Source organism: Talpa occidentalis, unplaced genomic scaffold (assembly GCF_014898055.3).
Source record: "Talpa occidentalis isolate TD23 unplaced genomic scaffold, MPIMG_talOcc4v2.1, whole genome shotgun sequence".
NCBI lineage: Eukaryota > Metazoa > Chordata > Mammalia > Eulipotyphla > Talpidae > Talpa > Talpa occidentalis.
In genome coordinates, this window is record NW_026555331.1 from 59,752,339 (window position 1) to 59,768,577 (window position 16,239).

At 35.0% G+C, this 16,239-nt stretch overlaps 1 protein-coding gene across 17 annotated transcripts in view; it reads left to right on the forward strand.

Moving 5' to 3' along the window:
• The window catches only part of ASPH (aspartate beta-hydroxylase), a 196,527-nt gene that overhangs the window by 69,084 nt on the left and 111,204 nt on the right, over nucleotides 1–16,239 (forward strand). For 12 of the 17 annotated variants that reach the window (XM_054692235.1, XM_054692242.1, XM_054692238.1 and 9 more), the window contains 4 exons: nucleotides 1,399–1,434; nucleotides 1,773–1,808; nucleotides 4,940–4,981; nucleotides 15,092–15,133. In XM_054692235.1, the coding sequence (XP_054548210.1) occupies nucleotides 1,399–1,434; nucleotides 1,773–1,808; nucleotides 4,940–4,981; nucleotides 15,092–15,133 (156 nt within the window). The remainder of the gene's footprint in view (nucleotides 1–1,398; nucleotides 1,435–1,772; nucleotides 1,809–4,939; nucleotides 4,982–15,091; nucleotides 15,134–16,239) is intronic. The other 5 variants (XM_054692249.1, XM_054692247.1, XM_054692233.1 and 2 more) reach the window with 1 other exon arrangement.

Genomic DNA, 16,239 nt, shown 5'->3' on the forward strand with positions numbered 1-16,239 from the left:
AGGTCTCGATAACATTAAAATCAAATTTGAAAGACGTATGGAATTAGATGGCACGATTAAGACAAGATGTTGTAAAAGTTAATGTGTTTTTATAGGTGGAATATCATATATTCCTGATAAATAATAATTTAAAGTGCTAATTAAAGAATAATAATTATAACCTAAGGGATCAAGATTTGGTGAGATTCTTTGGATTACCTTGCTATAGAACATAAACATTTTCAAACAAAGGAGATCTAATAATAGAATTATTCTAGCTAATTTTTCTAATAGATTATTCTATGTGCTAAAACACATAAACAAAAAAAACTGTTCAGAAGTTCAGGAACCAAAATAGAGAAACCAAGTTACTATCAGATAAGGGCAACTGGAGCTGGATGTAGGGTAAAACAATCATTTTTCAGTAGGAGAACAAAATACAAAATCCTTGCCAACAGCATCCAACAATGCATCAAAGGGATACTACATCACGATCAAGTGGGATTTATCCCAGGGGCACAAAGATGGTTCAACATACAAAAATCGATCAGTGTAATCCAACACATCAACAAAAAGAAAAAGAAAAACCATATGATCTTATCAATAGATGCTGAGAAAGTATTTGACAAAGTCCAGCATCCATTTATGATGAAGGCCCTTGAAATTCTTGGGATAGAAGGAACATACCTTAACATGATAAAAGCCATATATAGCAAACCCACAGCTAATATTATTTTCAATGGTGAAAAGCTGAAGGCCTTTCCTTTAAGATCAGGAACAAGACAAGGATGTCCTCTCTCACCACTGCTCTTCAAAATAATGCTGTAACCAAACTAGGTGTGAGAGAATTGCTGCAGAGACAGGAGCAGGGGAACATTAAGTCCAGGGCTGGTAATGAAAGAAATGGGCAGTGAAGTGTTATTAGAGGAGTGAATTAAGAGTCTGCAGCTGACTCTTTGTTGTAAGGTACTAAAAGCAGGAGTATTTGCCCCCAGGTTAGAGACCTGAAAATGTTGCAGATGAACCAGAGAATTGGCTTGGTGAAAACTTGAATTCAGAGTAACAATCAGGTAGACCCTGGGTAACTCTGAACTTCTACCGCAGACATGAAGAAAACAAACAGTGGAAATCCATTGCTACCTGCAGTTGGATCCTAGTAACACATGATAGAGGAGAAGTTTTAATTTTCCCCATTTTATGGGAAAGAAGTATATGTAATCACCCATCTCTGTGACTAGAAAGTGGCTAACCTGAAATTTGAATTCAGAGTTGTTTGACTGAAGACCAAACCCTTCCCCACCCTGCTGGTCAGTTCATGGATAAATTTGACATTGTCTCTGCTCTTGAACTGTTAAGCCAATGTGTGATAATGAGAGTTATGCAATGGTAAAGGACTTTTTTTTTCTGTGTATTTTATAGTATATGAGCCAGAAAATGAAGGAAGAGAAAATTCAAGTGAGTTGTTTTTTTTTTTTCTTAGCACGTTTCCTGTAAGTCATCCCCTCCTGTATTTGTTAGAAGACATTAACTTGTCCCAAAAAGATAGATGGTCTGAGAATTATCAGACATTTTCAAGTTACCTAGAAAATAATTGGATATTGTCAGTTTATTTATTCCCTACCTATGTTGCACGTTTTAGGTAAACAGGGATATTACCAACCTATCTTAGAGTCTTTTAATGTAATTTAGAAATTAAAGTGGGTCTTCTATTTGAAATACTTGTCTCTGTAGGAAGAGCCAAATAGGCATTTGAGTTGGTTGTAAAGATTTTTGCCTTTTTTTTTTCTTTTTAGATAATGCTGTAGAAGATTCAAACATAATTTTAGAAGGTGAGTTAATTTTATAGAGGAAATTTTAATTTCCATTTAATCAACAAATATTTATTTAGCACTCTGCTTTCTCTATGATGCTCAAAGGCTTGGAAAACAGGAGTAAATAAGACAGATGGAATTTCTGTTTTCATTGGGGATGGCATTCTGGTGGTCAAATGAATGATAAAGTGATTAAGAATTATGAAAAGTGCAATGATGGAGATAAAAACAAATAGAAAAGAACTGATTATATGAGGTGGGCTACCCTAAATTGGAAGAGGTGATTTTGTGAGAAGGTGTAAGCCTTGGTCAGAGATGGGTTGAAGGTTAGGTCCTTTATGGTGGTCAACTGAAAAAAAAAATTTGAAAGTAAAGAGATGGTTTGAAAAGTAAAAGCTGTGGCCTATACTTAATACTGGTGCTTTGACACAACTTGGATTTTTATAGTCCTAACAGTTTGCAAAGTCCTTTCATAATTTGTTATATCAGTTGTTCCTCAAAATAGACACTGAATGGGAGGTAGGGCAAATTTCTGTGTACTTGCAAATGGAGTTAGAGCAAGTGGCTGGTCCCTGATTATGTGGCTAGAAGTGCCTAAACTGGTATTCAGTCCTGGCTTGGCACCTGCTGTTGACACGGTGTTCCATGTGCTTTACCAGCAGCAGTTTGCTAGAGGGACCTGTAACTGGGAATTTTGCTCATAGAATTACTCTTTGAATTTCTTCATGACCGACTGGTTAAGAGAATAGATTGGATGGAGTAAAAATAGAAGCAGAGGCCACTCCGTTAGGGAATTATTGCGTACTAATTCAGGGAAGAGATAATGGTGACCTGAGGGAATGGTGGCTGTGAATATAGATGGCAGTGAATAGAGAGGGGACAATTTTGGCTCAAGATATACTCTAGAATTACAACTCATGGAAGTTTCTGGTTATTGCGAAGAACAGAGTGGGCCTTTGATTTGATGATGGTGCCATATATAGAGAAGAAAAAGTAACATGAAGGAGAAGCTGGTTTAGGGAAGAAAATAAAAGGCCTTTGTATTAGATACTTTCACTTTGGGAGTTGTGTGAGATACCCAGGTGGACATGTCAGACAGAACTAGCTGAGCAAGATCTAAGATGGATATAAATGTTCAGGAGCTATCCTCATGAGAATGGCATTAACTTCATGGAAATGGATAAAATCATTTTGGAGGTGAGTATAGAAAAAGTATTCCAGCATCCCAGAACTGAGCTCTGAGGATTCCCAACTTTGTAAGCTCCTGTGAACATGAACAACCAGGGAGGCAGGAAGAAAACCAGCAGAGAAGAATGTGAAAGAGCAGGAGGAAAGAGAGAATGTGTTTTGTGCTACTGCCTTTGGAATTTAAGGAATGATAAATATTATATTTGGCCTTGTGGAGATTGTTGGAGATCTTAGCAAAAACTATGTGATTAAATTGATTGGCATGAAAGCCTAGTGGTTTTAAGTAGTCTTGGAGTAAGAAAAATGTGCTATGTCAACAGGCAGCCCTTTCAAGTTGCACTGATAATGTTTAATTAGTATTACTTCCTTTTTAAAAATCTTTTTGTTACATCGTTACTGAAGTAAGTTTTAGATGGGTTTGTTAAATGAAATTTTTCCAGAATAGAAATAATGAACATTTATCTTGCAATAATAAGGCTTCTTAGTATAACATCAATTATGGAAATAATAATGGGAAGTCATTAAATGATGCAAGTAATTTTTTCAAATGTACCAAAAATGAAAAAGTAAAAGAAATCCTGAGACAAATATTAGTAGAGTGTTGACATGTCTCCAAATTATTAAGAACCAATAGGCAAACTAGTAACAAGCCAATTACTAGTAACAAGCCAGTTACAAAACAGAAAGCTAGTAAACACTGTGTTGCTAATAACAGAAGGAAATATGCCAGCATACTAATAGTAATCATTGGGAGTATGTGTAATTTTACTTTTATGCAAAATATTCCCAAATGCTCTATTTTGAGCATCGTATCATTCTTATAACTAGAAACAATTTAATACAAAAGAAAAATGATTAAAATAGCACTTACATATTTTGAGTTTTAGAAAATGTTGTTTAAATTCCTTCTTTTTACCGATGTCTGTTACAAATCTTAAGATGCAAGAGGAAAGCTGATAAAATCTTATCTCTGGATTAAGGCAATGCTAAAAGGATTGTTAGGTATGAAGACACCAGTAGATGGTATAGTTTGCGCAAACCAGATGAATATGTGGTTAATGGTGGTGAGGTCTGCAATCTCCAGTTGTAGTGGGTTGAAACAGCCAAGGAAAGAGGTAAGTTGTTAAAAGTTCATTTCCACATCTTTTGGCTGTTCTTAGTATTCTAAGATAGCTTTCCTTTTTAAGTAAATATTCAGAATATTTAGAATAGTGATTTTTTTTTTAAGTATTTCAAGTTAACTTCTTGTTTCATTCACATTAAAACTAGAGTAATAGGGCCTCCCCAGTGGCACAGTGGTTGAGCGCTGGGTTGCAAAGCTGCCCGCAGCCTCTGCAGCGCCAGTGCGATCCCCAGCTGCCCCCCAGCCACCGGAGGAGGGTCCCACATGGCATGCAGACCTCCCCTGCTGCCCGCTGCTGCCCTCAGCAGTGTGCTTCAGTCCTTCTGCCTGCTCTGCTCCCCGCTCTGGCTCTGGTGAATTCTCTCACCCTCCCGCGCTTCTGACTGTACCCCAGTGCTTGTATAAATAAATTAAATAAATAAATAAATAAAAATAAGTTAAAAAAACTAGAGTAATAGGGTAAAAAATTAAGAAGAAACACATTTTAAATTTCTTTCCTCAACTATCTAATCAAATATGATGCAAAATTGTGGTGAAAACCTAGGTTTTACTTCATATCTCTTTTGCCAGGCAGTAAATTTTGAGGTCAGTTAGACAGATAACGTAAAACCTATTGTGCAGAATAGTTGAGAAATATATAACCTTTTGCAAAGTTATTGATATTTCTTTATTGAAATGGCATATAAACTTAATATTTTTATAGTTGCAATGGTATACCAAAAAAATCATGAAAAAGAATCACTGTGACTTAAATACCAGCAAGCTTGAGTTTATCTTAAATACCTTTAAATACCATTCAGCAGTATATAATGGGTTGTAACTTGTTTATCTATTTTAGATGTACCTGTGTCCCATGCAGAAGAACAGGAAGTACCTCCAGGTATGACATTTTGTTAGATGTGTTGCCTTTTCCTATTTTTGTTTAATTTAAAATTTGCTGTTGATATTCATACTGGCTATGTGAAATAAACCTATGAAGAATAAAAATCCTGAAAGGATTAATTGTATCTAAATTTAAAAATAAATTTTTGTGTCTTGATCAGTCGAGCCAAAGTAGTAGAAAATAAACCAGTCTTAGTCCTAGTACATGTTTTTGAGCTATGATTTTCAAGTACTAATAATCAAAATATTATATGATTTTTGTCATTACAGATGGTGGTAGTAGTTGTTAGGGTTTTTGGGTTTCAGTTTTCCTTTTTTTTGGTACATAGGCTATTTGATGGAGGATATGGAATGAGAATTGCCTTAAGATGAGGGTTTAATAGTATGTGAACTTGTGACATTTTTCCTTTCCCTCCCCACCCATCTTCTTTGAGAGCCTCATTTGGTGCCCCAAATGCATTTAGTGCATCTGTCCTGACCCCACAGTCTTCCTGTTCTGCCCACTGTGTGAAGTCCACCTCTGTTTCGCCTACCTTCCCTCACATGCCCCCTCTCATTATCAGCAAATTTAAATAATAGGAACAGTATTTCAGCTAAGCTTTGTGCTTTAAAATGCATTTTATAGATGACTTAAACTAAAACTAGCAGTCAGAAATTAATATTTAAGCTTTCTGTTCTCATAGTGGGAAAGAATGTTATAATAAGAGAGTTTTGCATATCTTACTTCTTCCCCCAGTGTATTTCTTCTCAGTTCTGTGCTTTATTTTTATTTTCTTTCCTCTGTTTCATGTTTATTGTTTCATCTTTTGCTCTTTATTTTTTACATTGTGCTTACTGTGTATTTTGCATCATGTAGCATTATGTGCATTACTACTATTGATGGTAGATAGAATTGTACCTGCCAAGATACACTGGAAACACTAAATTTTGTGAAAGAAATATCTTTTATCATCAAAGAATATTTTTAATTATACCTCAACTCATCTTTGCTTTTTTAATGATTGAGTTGTTTTAGGTTTTGATAGTTATCAGACCATGTATATTTATAATACATAAGAGACCTGAATTCTTGATATCATAATGTGAATAGGAAAAGAAATCCAGGGAGAATTCATCTTTTGCATGATGACTACTGGTCCTAAGCGTATTTTGTGTTTAAGAAGGTTCACAGGGCAAGGGAAGTTGATATTTTGGTTATGCTATTGATAGTTGCTACTTTGTTGTTGACTGTTGCTTCATAGAGTCCCTGCTTCTGCAGGCAGAGCAGGTTACTGAAGTAGCATTATGATTATTATCCATTCCTTTAAGAAAATGCTTATACGTATTTCTTAAAATAATGAATTTCTACAACATTGATTTTGTTTAATTATAATTTATATTTACTTAAAATTGACTGACATTAGTGAAGGTATCAAAGGTATTATTATTTTCTGACCAAAAAATTACCTGCTTTTATTTTGATGTTTTTATAAGCTAAGTCCAAAAATTTCCTTGCAGCATAAATATAAAATACCAAGTGGTTGAGCTGCTGGAATAAGGTCCTTTTTAGATGAGAGATTTAACAACTGAAGCACACTTAAGTGAATGTTTGATTAATAATGTGTACTTCATGACATATAATAACCTCCCAGTAAATGGTTATTATTGTTTTAGTAATTAATTAGGCTGTTCTTTGAGGTGAATAAAGAGAAGCTAAATTCTGAGAGACCTCCTCAAGAAGTTGTAACCTATAATTAGGTATCATAAAAATTTAATTGACCCCACTGCACAGTTGTAATTTGACCTTGCCAAAGAATGTAAGGCCTAGAGTTTGCAATAGTCATTTTCAATGATTGCACTTGGTTTGCATTCCTGTTATCTTCATTACATCACAGTTTTTTTATTCAGTCTTACAAATAATCATGAATTTGTATTTATGATCTTTTGGTACAGTAAGTTCACTGCTTTTGTAATAGTGTTTATGTTTATGATCAGGAGGGCCCACTCTTAATACCTTTCCATTTTTTAAATTTATTTAGTAGAAAACTCATATTACTCTGCAAAATGCTGAATATTAGTTTACTTTTTCCTGGCCCTCAAAATCTAATTGCTGATCACTTTGAGGCCTACTATCGCTTAAGATTTATGAATACATAACTTACTGGTGTGACAATCCCACAGGGCAGGAACTGTCTTTATTCACCACTATATCCAGCCACACTAGAGAGCAGCAAATGCTAACTCTTAGTAAGCACATTACATAGATTAACTCATTTAATGTTTCCTATTGCCCAAGAGATAGATGTGCTGTTATTTTCACTCTACAGATGAGAAAACTGAAACAGCAAGTGGGGTGACCTGCATGCGGTCACAGAGCTAACAAGTTGTAGAGCTAAGATTGATCCTTGCCTTCTGGCTCCAGATTTCACCCTCAGACACTGCTCTAGAGGAGCTTAAATAAATGAAGGCTTAAGAGCTGATGAGTTTTGAGAGCTGTTTCTGTGATAAGACTAGATATGTTGTATTCTTTGATATCTTTCTCTTAATATCCATTGGTATGTCAGTTAGAATTCAGAAGTGTTGAAGATTAATTATAATTAATCGTAAAAGAGTAGTCCAGTAGTCTGAATGTTGCCATCTCCTGTGTTTATATTTGTAAATTAATAAGCTTTGCCAGTGTACTCTTGGTGAGGATGCAAAAAATTAAACCTAAGAATTGATCATTCTGATACTAGAAGTCAGTCATTTTGAATACCAGATTAACAAAAAAAAACTTGAATCACTGCCCCTTTAGTGGGTTCTATCTTTCTCCTCAAACTCATGTTTTTATTGAACTCATGCAGCATATTTCTACAATATAAAATTTGAGTATTCATAGCACATTTGAATTAGTTATGAAAAAATCACCTAGGAAATTCATCAGAGAAAATTTCCTCCCCAACAAAGCCTTAAAATCATTTAATTAGTTACATTAACAGTTCTTTCACACCATGGCTTCAGAAAATAAAAGTTAATTTTATGATATTTATGTTATTCAATATGGAGATATATGAGAGTCAAGGTTTCTAAGTGATTAAGTTGCTCTTGCCTCTCCAAAAATGGAGGTAAAATCTGTTGCTCATTCTATTGTAGAATATTTTAACAGTGACGATGGTTTCTTTTTGCTGCATCTGTCTGGAACTTTAACTTATGCCTCCCCTGTCATTTTATAATGCTGATGATTAAGGCCCAAAGACAGCATTAGGCAGGCAGCAGTAGAGGTCTAACCTATCTCAGTAAGTGTATCACGTGCACATTGTTTTTATTGATCTGCTCATTTATTCATTCAAGAACTACATATTGAGTAGTTGGTAACATGTAGACTCTGCACTGGACAGTGGAAATCCATGGTCAACACTGTAGTCACCACTTTATTTATATTTCACAGTACTGGGAGTATACATCTTTGTACAACAACCTGTATGCTGTTCTTAGCTTCTCAGATTAAGACATAGGGCAGCATGTAGAAGGGTGGATAACTAACCCAGTGTTGCAGGGTGCGGGGGTAAAGTGAGGTAAAGTGTTGAGGAAAGTGAGGTAACGCCTTGTGTTAGAATAAAAGAGTAAGGTACTGATAGAAGTGACAGGAGTCAGCAGGTGGGAGCAGAATAAAAAAGTGACCAAACACTGTGCTATCTAAAGGTGTGAGAAGACAAGGTGGAAGGGTAGGCAGGTGTTCCCTTATTTGGGGTATGTTTAAAAATTTGAATCTGGGCCTAAAGGTAATAGGAAGTTGCTGAAAAATTCCAAGTGGAGCAATCATAGAATCAAAGCCAGATGTGAAAAGAGCAGTCTGGCAAGGAGGTAGAGACTAGTAAGGAGCAACTGTATTACTCTAAGCCAGAAATAGTGGAAACTGAACTGTGGTAGAAAAAATGTCATAGAGACATCAATTTCATGGAAACTGAGTTGGAAATTGCTTGGTATGAGAGAGGGTTGATTTTGCTGTAAGAGTCCAGGATGGTTCCTATGTGTCTGACTTTGAATGAATGAATGAATGGATGAATGAATGGTGGAACCTTAGTGGAGCTATAGAAGGCAGGAGGAAATGGATAGCAGAGATAACCAACCTTATTTTGGAGATGTTGGGTTTGCAACGTGGTGAATCACTTCTGACTGACGTTGACTATAAATATTTAGAAAAATATTTGACTCATTTAAAAATTGTAACTGAGCTTTTAGTTTGTCTTTTTATCAATACTCATCATTATACTTTGAGCAACTTCCCATAGTCTCAGGATACTTTTGATTGCATGTGCAGAAAAGCTTATTACTCTCAAGTTCCAACTAATTGAAAAAAATCAAAGAGATCCTACAGTCAAACTCATTTAAAAAAACTTTTTTTCTATGAGATATAATGAGCACACAGGGACATGCTCAAATGTTGAATGTACAGTTTAATGAACTTGGGAATGTGATATATTCTTGTACCCACTACTCAATGCTTTCAGCACCCTGGAAATTTCTGCCTTTCCCTCTCTAAGTAACATTCTCTCCATCTCCCCACCACCAAAGGCAACTACGTTCTTACCTGTGTCATCACAGATTGGGCTCCCTGCTTTCAAAATTAATTAAATGGAACGTTAAGTAAAAAGCACAAATACCTATATACTTACTTTGTGACTAGTTTCCATTGCTCATTATTCATGTGCCTGTTTCACCCATTTGTTATATATAGTAATTTGGTCTTATTCATTGCTACTTACCATAAATAGCTACATTTTAAAAACCCATTCTGCATTGATGGCTGCAATGAATGTTTTTAGTTTTTGACAATTATGAAGAAAGCTGTTAAGAAATTTCTTGTACATATCTTTTGATGGACATAGACATTTAGACATTTCTGTTGGATATGTATAAAAGTACACATATTGTTTATAGTTACTTCATTTAGCATCAAATGATCCTGCTTATATAAGAATTTCTGGTTATACACAAATACACATACATACATAAAAAGACAGGGAAGTAAAGAGGGAGGGAAGGAAAGATAGGAGAAAGAAAACATATAAGGAAGTAAATAGGAAGGATTAATCATAATTCATTTTAGAAATTATATCAAAATTTGCCTGGACTTTTCTGTGCTCCGGTTGCTTTTCTACTCTGTTATAACACAGATCCAACGCTATGGCGGTAAAATGAAAGAAATACTAAAGCTTGGAATAAGAAAATTTTTTAAAAAGCTAAACAAGAATGAATTTAGTTCTTGCTTCTTTTTAAATACTGTCATACTTTTTTCTAACTGTATTGGCAATAACATTAAAAATTGACATATTAAAGTATAGTTTAACTGCAACTTGAGTGTTTAGTGGCTCCTTGAAAATCCTTCCTTTGTTTTTCAAATACCATGCTCATTTTTTTCCCTCGATTAAACATCTCTTTAATACAGTGAAAACACTGATGGAAGAAATCTAATGCTTACATTTCTCAGAATATTGAAATTCTTAAATTCAGTTGTAATTGTCAGATAGTCTAAAGACCCATATCTGCATCAGCAGCTTTGCAAGTAATCCCCAGGAAGGTAATTAGGTAGTTACTCATTCTTTTATCAAGTTGTCCTTAAAAACACCACCACCGAAAACACAAAACATTTACTTCTGTTGGTCGATTTTTAAAATAAGAATGAAAATTGAGCATTTTCACAGTCTGTGTCTGGTTGGTCCTTTAATTTAGATTTCCCCTTATTTTTGCAGATACTTAAAGCTTCAAAAAGACTGCCCCCACTACCAGGAAGACCAGCCTAACCATACGCTCCAAAAGATGACTGTGATAGATCTTGTGAAGTAATTACTGACCAGATCAAGATCTTTGGGAATGAACACTAAAGATGTTTTGAATGAATCATAGTCCACTGGCATTTTTAGTATTTTTTTTTTAGAAACTAAAATTATATGTAATGTCACATTCCTGCATGTCCTTTTGATAGCATTAGCAGTTCCATTGAATTTCTTTTTCATTTTATTATACAGAATTTAGTTGTACCTGCATTTATGTGTAGTTTTCAGACAATGATTACTAATTGATGTACAATAATTGCCTTGGCAGGGTTTACATATATATTATTATTAATTCATACTTACTGACTGTGTAAATTGCTTTTAACATCATTTAAAAGCCATTAAGTGAGCTTTATATTAGCATTCTTAAAAATACTACTAGTGGTCATCATTCCATGTGAAGGTTTGAGTTGTATATATTGCACTGATATCCTTATAAAAAATTTCTCCATTAGCTTCTAGTATTCAGGGCACATCTCAAGTTTTGAGATTCCTGTGCATTTAACTTGTTAATTAGAAAAAATGTAATAGTTCAAAGAAAGTTTTAAATTATTGTTGTTAATTTATTTTTCAAAAGAAAGGGGAGAAGAAATAAATCTTTGTTAGGACATAGGGAAGAGAAATGACCTGCGATATCTTGCAGAAATACTTTTTGACAGCTCAGAATGATCATATAATAACCATAGTCCATTTAGTATTTAAATTTTAGAAAATCTGTATGAGTAACTGTGCATAACTGAAAGATTGTTCTTCCTCTGTCTCATGTAGTCATATCCTCATAACACTAAATACTGTCAATAATGCCTTCCAAGCAGGTTGAATTAGGATGTATGAAAAGCATTCACAGAGCCAGAAACCTGCTGCTGTTTCACAGCATAGGAACCGCCTCCTTTCTACACTGAAGTTTCATTTTAATGTGATTTGTTTTAAAGGGCATGGAAATAGTTGCTGTGATGAAAACATTCATTTGCTAGAAAAGAAGGTAGCTACACCATGTTGAAAGGACAATGAGCTATAAGAAAGCTATGAGAACTAGTTGTATTTACCAGTCAGGGTTAGCTCTTGATTATGTTAATATTGTTTTAAGATAAGATTACTCTTTTCTTGCTGTTAGGGTTATAGTCAATAAGATTTTGTATTTTTATCAATATAGAACATACTTATCCTATCACGCATGCTGATCCACTGGGTAGTGAAACCCAAATAAATGAGAAAAGCAATAATTTTCTAAAGCTGTGACATGGGGTAATACTGAGTTATTACTCAGATTCTAATAAAGCTCTTAATTCATATTGTGAATTATAGAACACTGCTTTTTTACAAAGCTTTTTTTTTTTTTTTAGGAAAACTTAAGAGTGACATAAAATTGATAAATGAGTAAAATAAAATTTACTGGGTTTTTGTATGTAATCATCTCTAGAACTCTGGAAATTAAAGCTTCATTATGCTGTGGTCAACTTTAAATACTTTTTAACTCAAGCTATCTGAATTAATGAGCCTTGTCTTTACAAATATATGTGATGCTGGGGTACATCAATGGATTTTCTAAAATAATGTTTATGTCTTCTGTTTAATACTGAGTGCAATAAAATGCAGAAGAATTCTCTATATTGTCATTATTTTGAAGTATATTTTTAATTTGTTATATATCAAAATCAGTTTATTTTATACTTAAGTAGCATTTTTAGAATATTATACTATTTTTGATGACCAGAATTCACAAAAGAGTTCCTTACCTTCTCTCTTAAACTTTCCATTAAGCAACAGTTACTTATTTTGTTTTACATTTACTCTTACACTACATTGCTGGAGGCAGGATTGAAATGAAATAGCCCTGTATATATCTGTTGTAGGTTTTCATCCAGCACCAAGAAATTTTGATAATTCCCTAATAATTCCCCACACGCCTAACCTTTTCATCCTCCATAATCATTATAATCATTATACTATGAGGAGATTAACTTCATTCTAGTTCAAAAGTCTGAAAATTCTGAATGGATCAAAAGGTAGAAAAGCATATAGAGTTCTTTTTCTCCCATTCTCTATTCTCTGGACAGAAAAGGAAAACTAGATCAGTAGAGAAGAAACTTCATGTCAGGATGTGTTGCTGTCGTCTTCAGTATGCCCAAAAAAAACCAATAAAGAATGTCAGGGTAAGCAGGTGTACATTTATTGACTGCACTCATTTTGCTAAGTGCTTCATATGTGTTAGGGAGTTAAATTTTCCCAGCAGATGGGTGTTATCCCTCCTGAGACAAGGAAACTGAGGGCCATTTATGCTGTCACACCTGCCATACAGTGGGCATTAACAATATTCTAAAATGAACATCTGGGCAGCAGGTAGAAAGTGGAGCCACATGGAGGAGGCTAAGGAATGTGCAAGAGAGCAATTAGGAAACTAGTTCAGGGGTTGATGATGGAGAGAGTGAGCAGGGAACAGGACAGCTATGGCGGGAAGACTGGGTATGTGGACAGTCAGGGACACGGCAGAGCCCTTGTGTCTTGGGGAGTGAACTGATAAACAGTGCAGGATAAATTGGCCTGGATGGAAATTAGCGTTGGGCATATGTTGGGTACAACTAAAACTGCCTGATAGGCAGATTACCCTCAGTAACTGGAATGTTGTAGATCTCAGGATATTTGAATCCACAAGTGATTTTTTTTTAATGGTTGAATATAGAATAATTTTTAAAAGAATAAGATCCTATTTTTAGTAAGATATTCCTTATGCTGATAAAATAGCATTGGGAGAAGTAACAATGTCAGTACAGTTAGAGCGTGTGTAAATTTATTTTGTTGGATTTGTGTGTTTAAGTACTAGATATGTGTTACAAGTGAACTTGTGTAATTTGGAGGGTTGGGCTGAAAATACAACTTCCTTTAAATTATGGGCTATACTTTATTGGAATATGAGGATGATTAAAGTAGCCATTGACAAGATTCCTTAGCCTTTTTAAGCCTTAGTTCCTTATTGGTAAAATTAAAACTGTCTCACAAGGTTTAAGAGTGAAATAGGATAATCAGCATTAAGTGCTTAGCACAATATCGGGTATAAAGTAATGCTCAATAAGTCATTCTGCTCTTTGGCACTACAAGGTCCATATGATGCATAAGTAGGGTAGCATATGTACACAGGGTAAAGAAAAGCAAACTCTTTATTATCGGCTGTGCAGAATGCTTGTGAGATAAGCTGGATCACTTAAAAAATGCCTTTATCTAAGTTTAAGCTGTGGATTTCCCCATGCCCAAACATGTGTCTTAGATCTTAGTGTGTTGATATGAGGTGAGGGGCAGAAGGAGACATGGCATGCTGAGGGTTGGGGATAGCTGGTCTAGGCCTTCTTGGGCCATGTTTGTTGCACCATTGTGGGTATTGTTTTGCAAGAGCTTCCTCTTACATAGGTAAGGGTACATAGTGTACCCTTTTCCTGGGGGCAGGCCTGGCTAGGGCTCTTCCACACCTAAAATGTGACCAGTGCACACCACTCCCTTCCCCTCTTTCATCCCCGGGATTATAATGGACTCATTTACTTTGAAGATTATTAACTAGATCCTAATTTGTATTAAACAATAAGCCGGAGATGAGGTTATAAATGCAAAAAATGAGCTTCAAAGCACATGGTTAGATCATATGCTATTGTTTCCCATGTGGGGGTATATTTTGCTTGGCAAGCTCTGGTTCTTGATGGGTCTCACTATCTCCATTTGTAGGAGAGGCACTAACTGTGACTCACTTGGTGAGAGGCTGATGTATGTGAGCTTTCAGGCTCATCTGGCTCCTCAGCCAGTGAGTGATGGTGCACACCTAGACTCAGCACAGGCGCCCCCCGGTGGTCACCAGTGTATCTGTGAAGTCCTTAGAGGAGCACCCCTCTACCCAATAGTGTGACATGTGGCCCCCCATTTAAAGCAAATGGTGCCTATTATAAAGTAGTCTTGTAGTTTTAGGAGACAATTCCAATATTAAACAAGCTTGATGGGGGCTTCTCCCCCCTCCAGTTTGCTTCTGTAGCCATAGAAGTATTTAGAGCTGGTGGAATAATCCATATTGACTCTCACAGAAGATGAATACTTAACTTGGTGCCTGATACCTAGTTACTGCCCAGTAACCTTGATGAGTATTTCAAATGCTCCTGATCTTATCATTTTCTAACAGATTTCCAGTGTTAAAAAGTTAGGGTCTAGGCAAATTGAATCATATGTCCCAAAATATTTTTCTTAAATTACATATATTTTAATTGATTTAAACATACTCCTGTATTTTGAGATATTACATGGTGAGTTTCATAATTATTTTTGTCTTTAATTTTCAGAAACAAATAGAAAAACAGATGATGGAGAACAAAAAGTAAAAGGTGAGGTTAATCCACTAAACAGCCTTTCAAATACACATGGGAAAAATCGTACAATCCCTGAATAACATTATTTTATAGTACTAATTAAATGGTTACTGTGTTTATTAATTTTGATGATTTTTTTCAATAAACATTTAATATTCCACATAAACATGAAGACCTAAGGCTCTGGAGAGAGAGAGTTTGGCTTCCAGTCCTAGTTTTACCATTTACTACATGTGTGCCCTTGAGTACTACTTAGCTCTGTGCCTCAGTTTCCTCTTCTGTAATATAAGAAAAATAGTGCTTTACAGTAACACATGCATATTGTTTCCATAATAATAATCGAGTAATTTATGTAATGTGCTTAAAGCACAAAGACTAGCACAGAGTGAGCACTTAGGAAGTATTAACTATTAATTGTTGCTATTGTTGAAAACTGCGCTAGATAAAGAGTTACAAAGATTACTAGTAGGTGCTAACATTTTCCAAGAAACTAGTTGTTTGAAAGAAAGACCTGCAAGCAAAGTGATGACATATAAAATGAATTTCTCTGCTTTTGAAGAGTTTATTAGAAAGGTATTTTAATAAATGTAATAACCCAGTAGAATTTTAGCTTTCTCAAAGGTTCCTAAACTTACTAAGCGTGAAGAGCTGTTTTGGAAGTTGAATAATCATATGGATGATCATAGGATAGAGACTGTACTTTAAGTATCAGTTGAAGGATTAAATTTTCTATGATTAAACATTGCAATTTCAGGAATGCTTTTAATGTATTCTGATGAAAGCAGAGTCTGCATTTGGAAAGGTATAGTACACATAATGTACTGTATCTTATTCTGTGTAGAAATAACACTAAGCAAGTAGAATTACCTCTGAGTGTAACTTTGTTCCTTCTAAGATTTTACCTATATTGAAGTAACTTGTCAGTTCTCCCTTTTCCCCCTTCACATTAGAAACTGTCCATTGAATTTGTACATAGATGACTGGGATTTAGTTTGATTGTTATACAAGCTCTCCATTGCAGCCTTACCTGCCAAACCTTACATATATTTTTGACATTCTCTGTTAGCCAGTAATAACTACTGTGGAGAAAAAAAACAAAGCATGGAGGAGATCAGTAGCTT